The 17457-nt window shown below is 36.9% G+C and overlaps 1 protein-coding gene across 1 annotated transcript in view; it reads right to left on the bottom strand.

Moving 5' to 3' along the window:
• The window catches only part of LOC104490499 (palladin-like), an 83610-nt gene that overhangs the window by 1201 nt on the left and 64952 nt on the right, over positions 1–17457 (bottom strand). Inside the window, exons 2-8 of the mRNA XM_010132790.1 lie at positions 15087–15265; positions 13061–13127; positions 12500–12605; positions 11779–11853; positions 9551–9692; positions 9212–9235; positions 20–139 (exon numbers count right to left, since the gene is read on the bottom strand). Of these exons, the coding sequence (XP_010131092.1) occupies positions 20–139; positions 9212–9235; positions 9551–9692; positions 11779–11853; positions 12500–12605; positions 13061–13127; positions 15087–15265 (713 nt within the window). The remainder of the gene's footprint in view (positions 1–19; positions 140–9211; positions 9236–9550; positions 9693–11778; positions 11854–12499; positions 12606–13060; positions 13128–15086; positions 15266–17457) is intronic.

The following is a 17457-nucleotide window of genomic DNA, read 5'->3' as shown; positions in this document are numbered from 1 at the left end:
CTTTCCCTTCGTCACATACCTGAGCAGACAGTTAGTTGTGCACTGCTTGTTACTGAACCATGTTCATTTGTTGCTGTGCATGTGAAAAGTCCTGAATCTTCAGGAAAAGTTTCCGCAATTACAAGGGTACATATCTCTTCTGGAAATAAACAGAAAAATAAATTGCACCATAAATTATTTAAAGTACCATGCAATGTTAAAGTACCATTATAGGTTAGAAGGACACCAGAAAGCCCTCCCTATACAAAGAAATGTTGGGAGAACTACAGAGGAGATTCCAACACAAATGGCTTCAATGAAAATCGCTTTGTATCTAAAACAAACAAATTCTCCAAGCTAAGTTTTCAAAAGGGGCCTGTCTCGAACTGTAATTTTGCAGTCACAACTCTGTACAGTCTCCTCACACACTCAACACCTTCAGTTTTACGCAGGACAGTACTAATTCATATAAATCAATGTATTGGTTTCCCTGCACAATTAATACTTGTAAGCTCTTTCTGGAACTCTAAATAGTGCCACGAATAGGAATGTCACATCATTCCTTCTTTCCCCCAATTTTTCTGTATTTAATGTGACATTTCAGATCTACCAGTAAAATCATCAAGTATTTTGTCATCACTTCCTGTATAAACTGACCAGAATTAAAATCTCTGGATGCATAAATATTCTCTCTATGCAGAGTTTGGGAAGAAAATTTCTATCCCTGTCTGCACAGCAATGAAAACGGATAAATTCAAAGCACACAGGACAAAACAGCATCCCCAGAAGCTCTTCAGAATGCTGTGATGCATATGTATTCCATGGCTGTTTGAAATGTGTTCATTCTACTTTGATATGCCGTAGTACATGCTTTGATTATACCAGGGCTTCAGTCAGAAAACTCATATGAAGGCTGGACTGTTCATATTACAGATTGAGTCTCACAATAATGTTTTCTGAATCAATTCCATCCATTTACAATGGGCACATTTAATTATCTAGGCATGGTATTTTTCCCAGATCCTTCAAAGAAGTCACTTTATTTTATCTCTACTTATAATGGTATTATAATATTTTTAAAAAATCACAGTATAGCTAATCTAAATAATCCTAGTATTTACCCAGGTCATAATTTTAGAGCTGGACAAAGTTACATCATAGGTTCCCTTAATTATATTCGAGTTTCTATTGTTTATGCTCATTTTCTATTCTCAAAACCAAAACAAGGAACTTTCATAGAATTCAGTTTAATTAAAAAAAAAAACACCAAACCCAAACCAAACATTTTGCATTTTTGACATTTACACAGAATCCCACATATTATCACAAAATCAATGGAATATAGCTAATAAAAACCCTCTGAGAAGTGAGGAAAAATATTTCAGACTCTAATAACTTTCACATGAAAATTATTCTGTAGAAGAGGTTCAGTAAGTTAAGCTTCTTTTCCTTTAGTTCAAAGAAGGAAAACATTTTCTAATAGTTTTTTTTTTCTTTCCTAGTTTTCATTGTGGTACGGCAGACCACTGTCTCGTTGAGACAGTTAACAGGAAAGTTATGGAATTTTTCCAGTGACAATTGACAATGTATCCAAAAACTTCCAGTACTGGAAATAGGCTAAAAATGAATGACTAACTGTAATTTGGCAGAGTTGTTCTGTGTAGCTGCAAGAGGCAGCTCTCTAGTGATACTGCAGCGTGTTGGACCTTATCTGACCCATATGAAGATTAATGACTCATGAAAGGTCTTATCAGGAAAGTAACGGGCAACATAAGCTAGTTTTTGAACTACAGAGATCAGCTTTTTTTTAGAGTCTTGGTGTGTTGGAAGCAGTTGAAGGTGTATTGTTAACCACACACGCGTACTCCTGGATTGAAGCGTGTTGCTGTGGATGCAACCTGATACATGCAGCATACTAGTTTCCTGTTCATTTAACACTCAGCAGAATTCTGAAAGCTGAGTATTTCAGGACTGCAAAAGAAAATCACTCCTACCATGCTGAGAACTGCTGTTTGAATGAGGGCAAAGGTACGACAAAATATAACAACCAGCAGAATTCCTATTTTCCAAACAGCAAACCTAATTAATGCATTGTATTGTTTCAGTTTTTTAAGTATGTGAAGTGATCGCATGAAAATAGCTGATCTTCACTCCTCAGTGACAAAAGAAAGAATTCTAATGGATTCTACCATGATGTGGTTTGTTTACTGAAGTGATATATTTGAAAATTATACATGGTAAATTGCAGTAATCTTTGTAAAAGTAGTTGAAAGTAAATTAGTGATGAAAACAATCAGAATTTAAAGCAGTCTTCTCAGCTGGATGAGCAACCTACGACACATTTGTGATCAATCATGAGAAAACTGTCTAAACTGAAAACATAAAAACCCCTCAGAAACAATCAAAAGTCAGCTTGGACAAAAAGCATGTGCAAACAACACATTGCCATCGTCTTTATTAATTTTGCTCCACCCCAGAACAAGAATCACTGAACTCCAGATCTTTGATAAAAAGCTTACTACTGTGGAAATAAAACACTAATTTGACAAAAGAAATGTTATTTAAATATTTCCATAACAGATGATGGATACATAGTGCTGTGAATATTTTTCTAGCTTTACATCCTGACTTATGTAATTATTTTTTTTCCTGTTTCTGTACTAAGTAGAATCTGTTGATTTGAACTAAATAATGTCTGTTCTACTTCCCGGCAATCATCAGCTGACAAATAATTTCATCACAAAAATGTGTTCCAGAAAGCAGCTCTGAAATGCTGTTCTCAGGGCCTTAAAACATATTTAACACCTGACTAGACGAATACAAAAGCATTCTGTTCACTGGAACATGAAAAATGCTTAGGCATGCAAGTACTTGATTATTCTGTCAGTTATTTAGAAAGAAAGATTACATTTTACAGAGTAATCCTTTCCCTTTATGGTTCATGAGTCCATTAGGAAGCATAATCTTTGGTAAGACAAAAAACTGTTACATTTTAACAAGTTTCATCACTGGCAACGTGTTTACTTCAGAATTTTTCTGTGTACTGCAGTAAAGGTAGGGTAGTCCTTTTATCTGCTCCTTCATCTTCAAATGTGATCAGTAGCTTCCTCCACTCTAATGCACATACAGTCCCGGGAAATAAGCACAGTCTTCTATCAGTAGTTGTTCATTATGATGAACAGAGCTATTTCTACAGATGTAGGTTCACAGCCATAAGTTTTCTGTGACACAGACAGAGAGTAGTCACAGTGCTGGTTTTCTGGAAAAAATCCAACCAAACACAACCCTGCCACGTTGTAGACAACTTATCTCTTGTTCTCCCGTTTGTTTTCCTGGCCGTCAGATGTTTAACTACAGTTTAACAGCAGAGCAATATGCCCATCATGTAACTTCTCATTAAGGTATCTGTACGTCTTTTATATAAAGAGAACGGGGAAGTGTGAAAATCGAGAAGAACTGAATATTCAGAGGAGCATAATAGGTGGTAGTATTGCAGACCTGTACATGGCTTAACTTGCAATAACACAGTGAAAAAAGTATTTAATTTATCTATCTCTGATGATCACTATTGTATTCACCTTCACTCAGTCAGGTGGCAATTCTGGCTTATTTAATAGGCTTTATGCCATTCAAGAAATGAAGAGACAAGTTTTTAAAAGATAATCAGAACTGACTTTGTTTGAAGATATCTCAAACAGCATTTACAAAACACTGCGAAGAAAACTGAACACCAGCAAATGTGATTGTGAGCAGTAGTATAATGCAGTTTTAGGGACAGAACCTAGGTTACAGCATATGTAATCAATACCCAAGACAGCTGCTGTTTAGCCAGTTTGGGTACAATAAATAGGAATACTGCTATGGAAGCCGTGGACTTTAGTCCCTAAAACAGCGTTTAGGTTTGAGAACAAGTTAAGCCATTTATCAGTGTCAAGGACAAGTTTATGCTAAAGCTTATGCTAAGGCAGTTATGATGCTGAAGATGCCTAAGCCACCTAGTTCAAAGTTAAGTGTATAAGCTGAAACCAATGTATTCAGCAATGTAACTGTGAGGATTAATGTACCCCAACAGGTTTCAATATTTTCAATTGAAAAGGAAGAGCAGCAATTTTTTAAAAACTCAGTACAAAAAAAGATGAGAAGTTTGCTCTGAATTTGGAAGCATCAAGAAGAAATGACAGTAGTAGCAGTTGGACTTAAGATGGTGTAACTGACAGGAACAGGGTTCTATAGGTACCATGGGAGCAGAGTACAACTGAAAAAGTAATTGACAAGTGATAGTGCATAGGTTGATCAGACCACCTCTAATGAAGGATAATTTTAGCTTATTTTCATCTTTTCTCTTCATTTGGCACCTTGAACTACAGCTCATTGGAGATTGCTCTCTTCAAGCCCTTCTTTGCCCAGCAGTGAAAGAGGAAGCCAACCTCTGAGTCACAGTTCTTTTGTTTTAACTAAAAAAAGCAAGGAACCAACTTGCATGCTGACCTGCTGAATTTTCTGTATTTTGAATTCCATCAGCTATCAGAAAGTTGATTTTCTTGGTGTGGGGATGCAGTATGGATTTCTGTAACATTTGCCATATATTTTCAGTTTCAAAAATCATGCAGAATGATGGGGGCATTTGTAAGGGAGTTACTTGCTAGGGTTGAAACTCTGGAAGACAGCAGCCAAACAGGGGACAAGAAAGCAATCCAAGAGAAGTGATGATTATCTTTTGAGATGTTTTTGGTGAACATACAAAGTATTGTGCTTAGGAAAAAACCCCACATTTATGTGACAATTCCCTGGCAATTTAAGAAAAGTTACTTCATATAGTTTTCTTCTTACATGCCATTAGACAATTGTTTTAAAGTAATTCAATACAGTTTGTGGCTGTCTTCAGACAGCTGAGTAATGGCCAAAATATCAACAGCTGGCAAATGACTCCATGGGATTTTTCATTCTCAGGCAGCCTGTTCTTTGAAGGATTCAATCAGTATAAATTCAAAACGTCCAAGAAAGAAGTACAGAGCAGGTAATTTGACAAACTGTGATGTTGGCTTGAAGTAATCTGACTAGCTATTAATTCACAAAGCAGTCTGGAGAGATTTGTGATGAAAACTGATTTCTGTCTAAACAGAAGAAGTGCGAAACACGTTAGGGTAGATAGAATGCACTCAAAAAAAGTAGTCAACACCTCGCTCCTCTCCTGCTCCTTAATTTCTTACCTGTGTGAGTTCATGGACATTAGAAATCAGTTTCAAAACTCTGAATACTTATCTAGCATAGGCTTGTTGTTTTTACTATCAGTCTTGCACACATATTCACCATCTGCACTGAATAGCAGTAATGTGTTTGCTTATGAACAATTTCCTCTGTGGGTATTGTTCTGTCTGGCTTCTTAGAGTATGAATTGCATCACAAACCGCTGCTGTACCAATTACATTTCTGGTACCCACCCAGCTTCCCGCTGTAGAAATTTTAGGATCCTTCATGACATCTTAAAAAACAGTGTTACTTATTACTGGTATTACTACTAATAAACAAATCACTGTTTCAACATTTATGCCAAAAGGAAATATTTGGATTTTACCCAAACTTTATTTACATTCTCTTTGCATGCACAGAGTCAATTCCTACACGAATTACCCAGTAAGTGTACCGTCATTAATTTTAGTGGAGAGTAAGACGCTGCGAATTATTTAATAGGGCTTAGTAGGAACTGATACATGCACAAATCTTACAGGGGTAGTACTTAGCTCAGTGAACTGGGGGAGAACAAAATACCAAACTGAAGCTCTTTCATAGAATTTGGGTAGCAGGAAGATGCTTATACATATTACAATAGAACTAAAAGCATGGAAAAAAAAAAGACTGCTGTCTGGCATTCAGTGCTGTTACGTCTATTAAACTTCAACAATACAGATGCCAAAATAGTATTTTGAGATGCCTTCCAACTCTTGCCTTGCCACCTGCCTTGAGACCAGTATGATACACCTTGATATTAAATAACTTTTCTGTGGAAACCAAAGAAATATGTCTTTCACGTAAAGATTCGTTCCCTAATACTCTTTAGAAGGCTTCCGGTATCTTCTCCCGGAGTCTGCAAGCTAACCAGACATAGGAAAGACAGCATTCTGCACTGTCAACGTAATGGTACGGGTATGTGAGAAGGCTGGCAAAGTGATGATCTTTTTGGACTCAGGATCCCACCTTCTATTAACCATTTCAGGTAGTAGTCACAAAAAGAAATTGTTAGTTTTGCAACCTACGATGCATACGCTTACCTATTCCACAGTAATATATGTCAGGCTGTATGAATCTTGCAACTAACAATACTGAGAATTGCTGAGCTTGGTCCATGCAAAAAAAAACCCCAACAACCAAGAGGCATGTCCTGGTTCGAGCTGAAACTTCCTTATTTTGGGTAATGGACAAATAGAATTATTCCATGCAAATCCAATAATTCCACATTTAATTGGTTAAGAGAGTCAGGTGAACGTAATGTTACGTCAAGAACCTTTAGAAGCAGCAGCGCGGGGGAGTGTTCTCCCTCTTGGCCTTCCGGGCAGCGGCACGAAGGCAGCACTGCCGCAACTCTGCCAGCAAGGGACCAGGCCGCGACCAGGCCGCGACCAGGCCGGAACCTGAGGGCTGCATTGTCCACATCACTGAAGGTTACAGACTTTGAGCTATTGCTGCCGTGAGTTTTCGTCTAGAATCGGGCGTGATAACTGAGCTCTCCCAGCTGTTTCATGCCGAGAGCTTTTCTCCTACTATTAAATCAGCTGCATGCGGGGGCTCCTTCCCCAACCCCGCCCTCCTTCACCGCGGACAGAACTTTACTCTGCGCTCCGCCGGGGACGCAGCGGCGAAAGCCTCCACTGCCACCTCACTGTTGGGTGCCTGCCCAGAGCACTGCCCTTGAACAGGGCTGCACAGAACTCTGGTTATCTAAGTCCTCTCTTCTTCGTTTTTTTCCCCTTTTCTCAGTTTGAGCAAATGTATAGTAGTGTGTAGTTGTGTGGAATTATTGTTTATTAAAAATTTGTTTCAGTTTTCCTGAAACGCAGACCGAGGTGTGAATGTCTTCCTTCCCCTTTAAACCCCTCTGTCTCTAACAAGACAAAGGGGACCGTTAAGGAATTCGAGGAGTTGTTACCTCGGTCCCTCGACCCTTAACAAGGCATAATACAGTATTTCCTTTGTACTCAACTTTTCACACAATGGAATTTGAACCTTTTGTCTCAAGCAAACATGTTTCTCCTTTCTACTAGCTAAAATTGCATTCCTACACTAAAACAGTTCGTTCATCTAGCACCATACACATTATGTTGTCTAAAGAGAATGAAGGAGAAAAAAAAAGATTATAAAAAATAAGCAAACATTATTAATGATTGTGAGTTTTGACAAAAGTTTCAGATTAGGCATTAAAAAGAAAAACCCTAAGATATGCTAGTAAATTTAGACATCATAGAAACTCCTGCATAAAATTTCAGTCCTTTCAGACACTTCCTATCAGGTTAAAGGAGTGAATGCAGTCCAAGCGATTTTGTAGAAAAGAAGCTCCTGGTAACAGTGAGCTAGATACACTAGGTACATTTTCATTGCTTTGGTAGATTAAATCTAGAAAAGATGTTACTAATCGGACAGATAAAAAAGTTTCTTTTCCCAGAAAATCGGCAACCCATTGATCTGACTTTTTTTATTTTTAAGATACCAAGAAAGTAACTAAGTTGGGAGACTTATTTTGTAGTATATATTACAGGAGAATATTCCAAGAAGGTACAGAATTGAACATATCTTAACACAAATCTGTTTTCCTTTATTTCTTTTAATAGCCAAAGGTTTGATATGATATTTAAAGTCTCTTCAGACTTCAGTTTTGTATCGTAACTTACAATTTTTAAACCTCACAGTTTGGATTCTGACTATAACCTACCAGCAGCCCATTGCTGGCACTTGCACATGTTTTAATACCTTATTAGAGGCTAATTTTCCTTCATATGGCTCACATTTCAAGCCTCCATAAATCAAATCAGTCACATGTATTCTAGGCATCTGCTGTTACTAGAGGTGATGCTGCTGCACACTACAATAATATTAACTGTCAGGATAGAGCATATACACGCGTGTGCTCATGCATACATGTGTGTGCTTATGTATTTGTATGATGGTCATAAAGTAGAAAAGGTATACAAAAATTTTGTGAAGCAATAAGAAAATTAGTGAATAACCGACAAAGAAAAAGCAAAAGTTTTTCCCCCTCTTTACCTCCTCTCCTTTCTATGACAGCTGCATTTCTCCTTGGATTAGCCCTTCACTGTTTTTTCCTACTCCATAGGATCACAGCCACACTGCTACTTTACAAACATGAACCAGCTCAATCTGTTCTCCCTGCAGTCAAAGACTGCCAGGGCCGACCCTCAAAGTTTAAAGACACACCCCATTGCTATGGTCCTTCAGTTCAGAGACACTCTTTGGGAATACCCAAGTCTTAGAAAGCTTTTCTGTTTCATCTTTCTACTCCATAATTAAAACTGTCTCCAAATACAAGCATATTCAAGTGCAACCACCCGCCCTCTCAGATTGTTTCACTGTCTTCTTTTCTGCATGTTGTTTGACTTAGAAACATTAAAGAAAAGAACAAACATTCTCAGTCTTTTAGCACCCACTTACTATTCAATAAACTAACAAAGCATATAGTGATGTATAATGGGAAAATGCAGCAGCCAGAGAAAACCTGTAGTTGGAAGAACACTTTTTGCTTGCTGAAATCCAGGACTTTTATCTTGCAAATAGGCTAGAAAAATTCAAAGTACCCTTGTTTTTGAGGATCAGCTTTTACTTGCATTTGAGACACTTCACATCTGCCAAGCTGGATGGGCAAAACTAGTATTTAGTGGTTGGGTGTTATGAAACTCCTATGAGTACAATTCGGGTAATGGAATTTTGTGGGATTTGTCCTTTTTCCTCAGTAGCATGCAAATTCCTCATTTTCTGAGAATGAAGTTTGCTTCAAACTTCAAGCTGTGAGACTCTCCTTGCTGGTCTAAACAGAATTTACAGTTTAACTAATAAGGGAATTGCTGTAAAGGACAGTGTGGAGTGTGGAAGGTGTGATAAAGAAACATTGTCTTTAAGGGAGTTTCGTTTTACAAATGCTCGGCAGAAATACTTTTCTATTTATGGCTTCAGTACAAACTCAAAGAGCTAGTGAATTGAGATTATTTTTTCATATGATTCTTACCAGGTTCAGTTGCAGATCGTGGCTCTACATATCACATCATAAGGAGGAGAAACAAACAAGAAAAAATGTATTAGAGATTACAATAATAAACAAGAGTATACTGAATGAACGTATTATACTGAAATACTGCAAACAAGGGTAGAATCTGTGCAGACACGTTGCAAAATAAGGAAGACTTAAACTGCCTGTTGGTACCTTAGTTCAATTATTGATTTTAGCCATAAAATCACTGAAGTGTGAGGAAGTGAGGACTCTATCCAAAACTCTATCCTGACAGATTTACTTAATGATTTCCCCCCACCCTGTACCAAAAGTAGCCGCTTCAGATTATTGCCTTACTTTTTTGGAGAATTCTGAAATCTGGAGAATCTTGAATTTCAACGCCCTGTCGAAACCACTTAACGTGAATGGGAGGGGGTCCTCTGACCCTGCATTCCAATACCACTACTTGTCCCTCAGATGCTGTGGAGTTTTGTAGCTCCTGAAAAATAACAGTCACAATTCAAATGAAACAGGAGCATTTTACATTCTTAAAAACAGCCTTTTCTTCCCTTTGCATTTCAACTTTATTTTATTTTGTCACTACATTTTTGCATTAGACATTTTCTGTGAGGTGTATTTTCACTCTTATTAAATTTAATAAGTGATATAGCTAAAAATGTCTCAATAGGTTATTTTCAAATCAATTCTTAGTATGCCCAAAGATGGAAAAGGTGTAGAAGTATTTCATTTCCCAGACGTTCACAACTGGATAGTTGCAGTCTGACCTTTCATTTTTCATTCTTCTTCCAAAGAGTGAAATGGAAATTCTGCAACAAGCTACACACGGATTGACTTGGCCCTGAGAGAATAGCTGTGCTGCTCTCACGTCAGCCTCCAGAATGCGGAGCTGCTTTCCCCCTGAGCCATTGATAACCAACCAGGCAAAATTAGATGACACAAATATGATTAGGAATTACTAGCTTGTGTATGGATAGCTTCTGAGACAGCATCATGACTGTAACAAATTTGTATATGCATCTGAAAAAATTCAGGAAGTCTAAACCTTCGATGAAGAACTGCAGTTAGAGAAGCACAGTGCTTTAACAGAATTGACAGGAGACAGCCAATATTTTTGTCTTTGTAATCCATTTCAAGATTACAGATCGAAAAGTCTTTTTAACTGCCCTGGCTGTCCCATTCCTTTTCCAGTTTATTAATCAAGTCTTAGGCTTTGATGCAGCAAAGCACTTGCAGCTCGGTCTAAGATCAGAATTATCCCTAGCTGCTATTTATAGAACTGTAGTTAATCAAATACATAAGAAATGTGTTACATGGAAACCTAAAAAATCTTTGGGATGTTCCCTGAAACTTGTACAGAAAGAAATTTGCGTCAGAAAGCTGGATAAGTTCTTGCTCAATTCTTCTGTAATTAAAGTAGTTTTCATTTGGTGTGTCCCAGCTGGCTTAAGCAGGTTCATATTGGATTTCAGGAATAAGAAATTTGAGGGTGAGAAGGAACAGTGGAGTTCTGATTGCTTTGTTGATTTCTGAGTGAGGGTTGGATTTCTCCTATATCCCACTCTTACAAGGGAGTTGTCTGCCTCCCTACCTTATAGTAACCACATTTTCTAACCCTTGCACCTTCACTCTCCTGTGGTACCTGCAGCATCACTGCAGAATTATGAGGGATAGAATCAGACCTTTCCTGACATGAGAAAGGGATACGATGGAGCCAGGCTTGCCATTTGTGGAGAACAGGGCTTTCTCTTACTTATCTCTAGGCAAAACTAGTGCTGTTCCATATTAACTTTGAGTCATCCGCTTTTCTGAAGTAATAACCAGGAATACCTTATTTTCTCCATTTTGTCTTCAGCAAATGGTGACTAAATAATAGTTACGGCTGTGGTAATGGTGTTTTGAAGTCAAAACAGAAATACTATTTTTAATTAAAGTTGTATTTTGGAGACTAGGGACATATGTAGTCCTCTTTCTTGTTGTTACCCAATTCCCAATTCTAAAGCTTCATTTGAAATGAATGTGAAGATAAATATTGACTTAAACGATTACTTAAGAATCGCTGAATAAAAGTTTCCCTTCTAGCAAGTCCATGCCCTACATTTTACAAGACCTCCTAATGAAAAATACCTGAACTGCTTTTTTAATTAACATTTCTGCCTGGATTTTTTTCTAAAACAAAGTAAAAAAACCCACGTTGTTTGTTCTCGTCAGTAGAACCGTTGTGAATCACTGTGAATGAGACTTTACCATGACAATGATGTGCAACTAGTGTCTAGCTTGTTTTATTTTACAAAGATTTCTCAATGGAGTAACAGTCATGGGCATAAGACAAACACGTACAGAATGTTAATGTAATTCCACCAGTAATTTTAAAAAGGTAGAAGGCATAAGAACTTCCCTGTTGCAATGCAAAAATACTTTCTTAGTAAGTCATTAATACTGAAAAGGATAATGAAAACTGTAAAAGTTTTAACATGATCAAACATTCCTGTATTAGGATGTATTATTTTGTATTTTCTCCTGGACTATAGGAGTATGATATAGAAATCATGATGGAGAAAACATACCTTTGTAAAAATGGGTGCAGAATAGATAGGCTTAGGTCCATCCACACAGTGCAGGTATGAAGTCGGGCTTTGAACCTGCTAAGAAATAAATGTTATAAAATAGAAGGAATATTGGAATACGACCTGCATATTTCTATGCAATAGTGCAAACTCTCAAATGCACAGTCTTATTACGGTGTTCTCATTCTAGCACGCTTCTACAGTGACATCACTATTTCACATCTGATATACTTTTGAAATCAAAATGCAAGCTTTAGAGGCTTCTATGCCTCTCAAGAAAATTTTGTATCCAACTATCTTTTCAAATACTTTGAAGTATTTTGAGAGTTTGACTTCTGTTAATATCACTCAATGAAGCAACAATTAATTTAATAATGAAATATAAAACTTTTGCTAAAAAATACTGCAGGCATTAATTTGTATTACATTCTTTTGGAATCACTATTAAGTGATATACTCAGTAATTTTCATAATCGCCAGAGCTGTCGGATGCTCACATGCTGTGTTGATATACGCTGTGTAAGAATCCATATGTATATTTACTTTTATGACCCATTGGCTAGATATATGCTAAATTTTTAAAAATCATCATTTATTCTTAATATAATGTGAGCGTATAGTTCAATAATATAATTCCTCAACAGAGTTTTTCAGGACTTATAAATTTTGAAATAAAATTTAAAATACTTTTACTAATTCAAAAATTGGTGTCTAAAAATACCTGCTGACTGGGCACAGAGATAGGTTGAATTACAGCTGTGGTGACTCCAGACTTTGGTGTAGAAGATCCTATAGTCAAGGACACAGACGTGGTTTTCTTTTGGGCTCTGAAAAAACAGAAAACAGCAAGCACTTGACATGATCTGGGATCAGAATATTTTAGTTTGTAATTGACAAGCTGCCTTGTATTTTCTACATCTTTAAATACGTCATTATCAGCTGAAAAGATCAACATTGGAGGAAGCTTCAGTAGAACACAATCTTTGCCTAATTTACACTTTCACACCCAACAAAAAGTACTGAATTAAGATACAAACAGATACAATTCTATTACAAATTAACTTAAAGTTACTCCTGAATACAAAAAATTGATATCGACAAAGTTGTCAGGGTAGGGCCGGACTTTTCTAACAGAACAAGCACATTATAATCGTGTACATTTACATGACATGAGAGAAGGAGAAAGTACGAGACATACACAAATAAACCCCAGATGCTTATTCAGATCTAAAACTACCAAAGATTTTCCAGTGGTCCTTATTAAGAACATTTGCTCACTTACTGTGGCATAGCTCCAGGTTTTGATTTGAAAATTAAACTTTCACTCTCTGAATCTGTGGAACTGGCACCTGGAAAAGAAAGTATTTTCAAAAATCCAATATGCTTTTACTGATTTATATTCCAAAGGAAAAACTGTGCTACTTTTGCATTTCACTTCCAGAGTTGAGAACTCTCTGTAATAAACTACTACACTTTGTCTTCTCTGATGAAAGATCCTAGCTATGTACTTCAGAGAGTTACAGAAATCATAACCATGCTAATTTAATTTCAAACTTTTTGCTAATGGCTCTTACCTGTCTTCCTTCATACTAAAGTAAACAGGCCAAGAAGAAAAAAAATATGCTTTCTACTACTGCTGTACTGGAAACGTATAATTTTATTTACTTGGATGTTAAAACTTAAAGCTTAAACGCATATTTGGCTTACACACAGATAAAAAATCTTTTACCTTAAGTAAGAGCAGCTTAGTATAGCAAGATATTTTCAAACTAAACTTGCTACCCACAATCTCCGCAGTTCAGACTATTTATATTAATCTATGCATAACATTTATGTACTGGTTTTTCTTGCTAGTGGAATTTCTTGATATAATATATGGGTTTGGCAATACCCTGAACTCAAATTAAAAATATGAAACAATTCATTCCCTTTTTCTTAATCTGTTGTAATAACTGGTGCTTCACAATGTTTATTCTAGACATTTACGCAGTACATACTATTCCTCAAAGGTTTGGTGTATACGTTTGCATAGCTGTATTTGTAATACAAATCATAAGCAACTCGTAATCAATACGTCTTGCAGGTATTGTTCTGTCTGTCCTCTTACGGTATGAATTGCATCACAAACTAGTGCTGTACTTCCACACAGTAAGAGTTTGGCAGATCTCAAACAAATAATTGTTTTATTCACTGTATCTCTCTACCTAGCTGCTTCTTCTTTAGTGTTGCTTCTATTATTATAATGTCACACAGTATTATATTTGTACTATACCTGAATATTTCTGAAATCATGCTTCTGTAAAGAAAAGTCTTACTAGAATCCATAAGATTTAGAAAAATCTTCGGGATTTTGCTGTTACAACTCAATGTGGGATAACAAAGTTCTGGGAATAAATACCGTAATGAAAGAAACCCTATAAATGAACATCTCTCATGATTTAGATAATGTATAGTGAAAAGTTTATTGCTTTTTTAATCAAAAGATATTTAATCATTTTGGTATGGTATTATCCAGATTTGTTATGAGTATTGCTTCTATTAATTTGTTTTATGCTTTCAGTTAACCATTTAAATTAATCTTCATGAGTTACAAAACTGATAAAAAATACATATTACTGAAATGTTTGAATGATGCATGAATAAAAACAAAAATCAGTATTCAATTAATACAGTTATGCCTAAAATACAGTCCTCCACTAAAAAAAAATTAGTAATTTTACTCATAGTCAAGTCATTAACTTTCCCTGGAGAAAATAATTATGACTAATTTTGAAGTAAAGAAATATTTTGACAGTTACTCTCAGCTGATTCTTGACAAAACCAGTGTGACTGACTTTTAACCTGACTTAAAGTCAGTGTACCAAATATGAAGAATTATAATACATTTACCCATGCCTGAAGAAGCCTCATTTGGGGCAGCCACATTTAATTGCACTGGAAAGACGTTCAGAACTAAGACAGGGATTACTGCTATCATGAAAATCATTATTGGTATCACCAGTCAAATCTTTTTACAGAGGGTACTACTTAAAACCAAATGCCAAAAGCTCTGCCTATTCCACGTTTTCCATTCTTTATCTTCCTTGTATCCGAAATAAGTAGCAATCTACCCACTGATTCTCAGAACATTCCTTGAAATACCTGAATATGCTGCAATGTTCAAAATGTGTTGCATTAAAGGGAAGCAGAGGAACACCATAAAAACACCACCAAAGCAAATGTAACCTTATCATACAGAACCAAAAGTAAACTTCAGCTTAGTTGTCTTTTCCTATATGTGCCAAGTATCTTATTATTTCACCTCTTACCTTCAATGAATATTTCAGCTGAGGTACTATCTGAACCAAGGGAATTTGAAGCCAGACAAGTATAGCGTCCAGTATCGTCTTCAAAGGCTTCTGCTATAATTAGTGAATGAAGTCCTCCACTTCCAGAATGGATCTGAATGTCAGGGGTATTCTGGAGTTCTTTTCCTTCACAGAACCATCTGCAGCCCACACACATTTAGAAAGACAGAGAAAAAAAGTCCATAAAAGATCAGTTCAGTCCATCACACACAAGAGGACATTACACTCTGCTGCAAAGGTCTAAATTGCTACTGAAATCAGCACATGGGGCTTTGAAGTGTTTAATGTCATTCTCAAAGAAATCAACTTGCCGGAATTAACTTTGTTTAAAAGGTAGTGAGGCATTTCTGAATACTAAGGAAATTGTACACATCTACAATGTAAAGCTTTTTCCCTGTCCTATTTTGGTAGAATTAATGCTTTCTGCATATCTTACGTATCTGGCTTGCTTTGACCACAGTCTAATCTATTTCAATTCAATTTGCCTCTCCTTTCTTACTAATATTCACTGCTTCTCCACACAGGATGCCTGATTTTTATCTATCATGCCCAGTCATTCTAATATAATCCCATGGTCCAGGTTACATAATGCTAAACTTTAGGTTTACCCCTGCCTCAGATCAGGAACAGAAACTGGTTTTCTAGCCCTGTTTTTTTTTATATATATATAAAATACATATTCCACTACCAAAAAAAGGGCAGCATTTATGTACAAGCAAAACAGACACTTATATGGGGCGATTTATTACTTGGTAAAAGCACAGCCTATTTTATTTGCGTAGAGTCAGTCAAGCATTTTCTGTTGCAGGCTGCCTGAAGAGCTCCTTCCCTTTCTCAGTTTGCGTTGCTTCCATGAAGGTATCGCACCCGTCTTTTTTCTATTTGATTCCCTCATATCAGTTAGTGCTATTCTCATAGGCTGCTTCCTGATTTATCCAGTAGTTCTTGACAGCAAGCCTCAAAAGTTGTTTTTCATTCTCTTACCTCCATACACTTTTAGCTTCCTACTGTAGTGAGGGATTTTTTAAAAAAGAAATACATAAAACCACAGAAATTTCCAGAGAGTCAACTGAAACTGAAAGGTAAGAGTATTTTCAAAAATAACTTTTAAAGACTTAAAATCTGCCACCAAACACATTTGAATTTTTTTCCTTCAGTTTGGGGGCCCCAACATAGCAAGGATGTGGATCTGTTGGAGTGAGTGCACAAGAGGGCCATGAAGGTGATCAGAGAGCATCTCTCCTGTGAAGACAGGCTGAGAGAGTTGGGGTTATTCAGCCTGGAGAAGAGAAGGCTCCAGCAAGACCTTAGAGCAGCCTTTCAGTACCTAAAGCGAGCGTACAGGAAAACCAGAGAGAGCTTTATACAAGGGCATGTAGTTTGAGGACAAAGTGTAAAGGCTTTAAACTGAAAGAGGGTAGATATAGACTAGATACAAGGAAGAAGTTCTTCACTGTGGGGGTGGTGAGGCACTGGAACAGGCTGCCCAGAGAAGCTGTGGGTGCCTCATCTCTGGACTTGTCCAAGGCCAGGCTGTATGGGGCTTTGAGCAACCTGGTCTAGTGGAAGGTGTCCCTGCCCGGGACAGGGGGATTGGAACTAGATGATCTCCAATCCAAACCATTCGATGACTCTATGTTTATGAGAGAATTTTAGCAGTTATATTCCAGTAGTACTTCAGAATTAAACCTTCCCTCCCCCATCAGATGACTTTCCCCTGCCCCCCAAACCAAAATAACCCCAAATGGTTACAGAACCCCCCTGTTTACAAAAAGCATGTAACACCACAGAATGACAGATACCACGCAGTAACAATTGTCGAGAAGTCTCTAGAAATTAACTGCTTCACTTTCATTGCTCTTTTTTCATATCGGTAAACTACATGTAACTAACAGAAGTAAAAATGTTTTCAGAAGAAAGTTTTGTAACATGTTAGATAGTAAAACTTGAGATTTCATAATTATTTCAGAATGCAGACTTAAGAAACCTGACAGATTTACTTAATTTCCCTTAATATCACCCAGAACTGTGGGCAAGCCCTCTGTGTTTATGAAAAATAGATCTTTTATTCCTGAAGGCAAAAAGAATGTTGATAGTGGCATTAAAACCATATGTAATTGTCTTCCATAATTAAAAGACTAACAAGTTCCTTTTCTGTCCTTTTCACCAGACGGTGCACACAGAAAGTATCATTTCTGCAAGGAACCAACAAACTTCCATTTGTTTACCCAGTAGACCCCTTTGGCCTACTTTTACAACTATTGGGTTTGGAGACAAATCTATTCTGTCAGCTCGACTGCCAAAATTAACATTTCTCTCCCCCCTCTTTCCC

The sequence above is a fragment of the Buceros rhinoceros genome, unplaced genomic scaffold (assembly GCF_000710305.1).
Source record: "Buceros rhinoceros silvestris isolate BGI_N320 unplaced genomic scaffold, ASM71030v1 scaffold3003, whole genome shotgun sequence".
Classification (NCBI taxonomy): domain Eukaryota; kingdom Metazoa; phylum Chordata; class Aves; order Bucerotiformes; family Bucerotidae; genus Buceros; species Buceros rhinoceros.
Note: the sequence above shows the minus strand (reverse complement) of the source record. Positions and strands in the feature narration are given on the sequence as shown.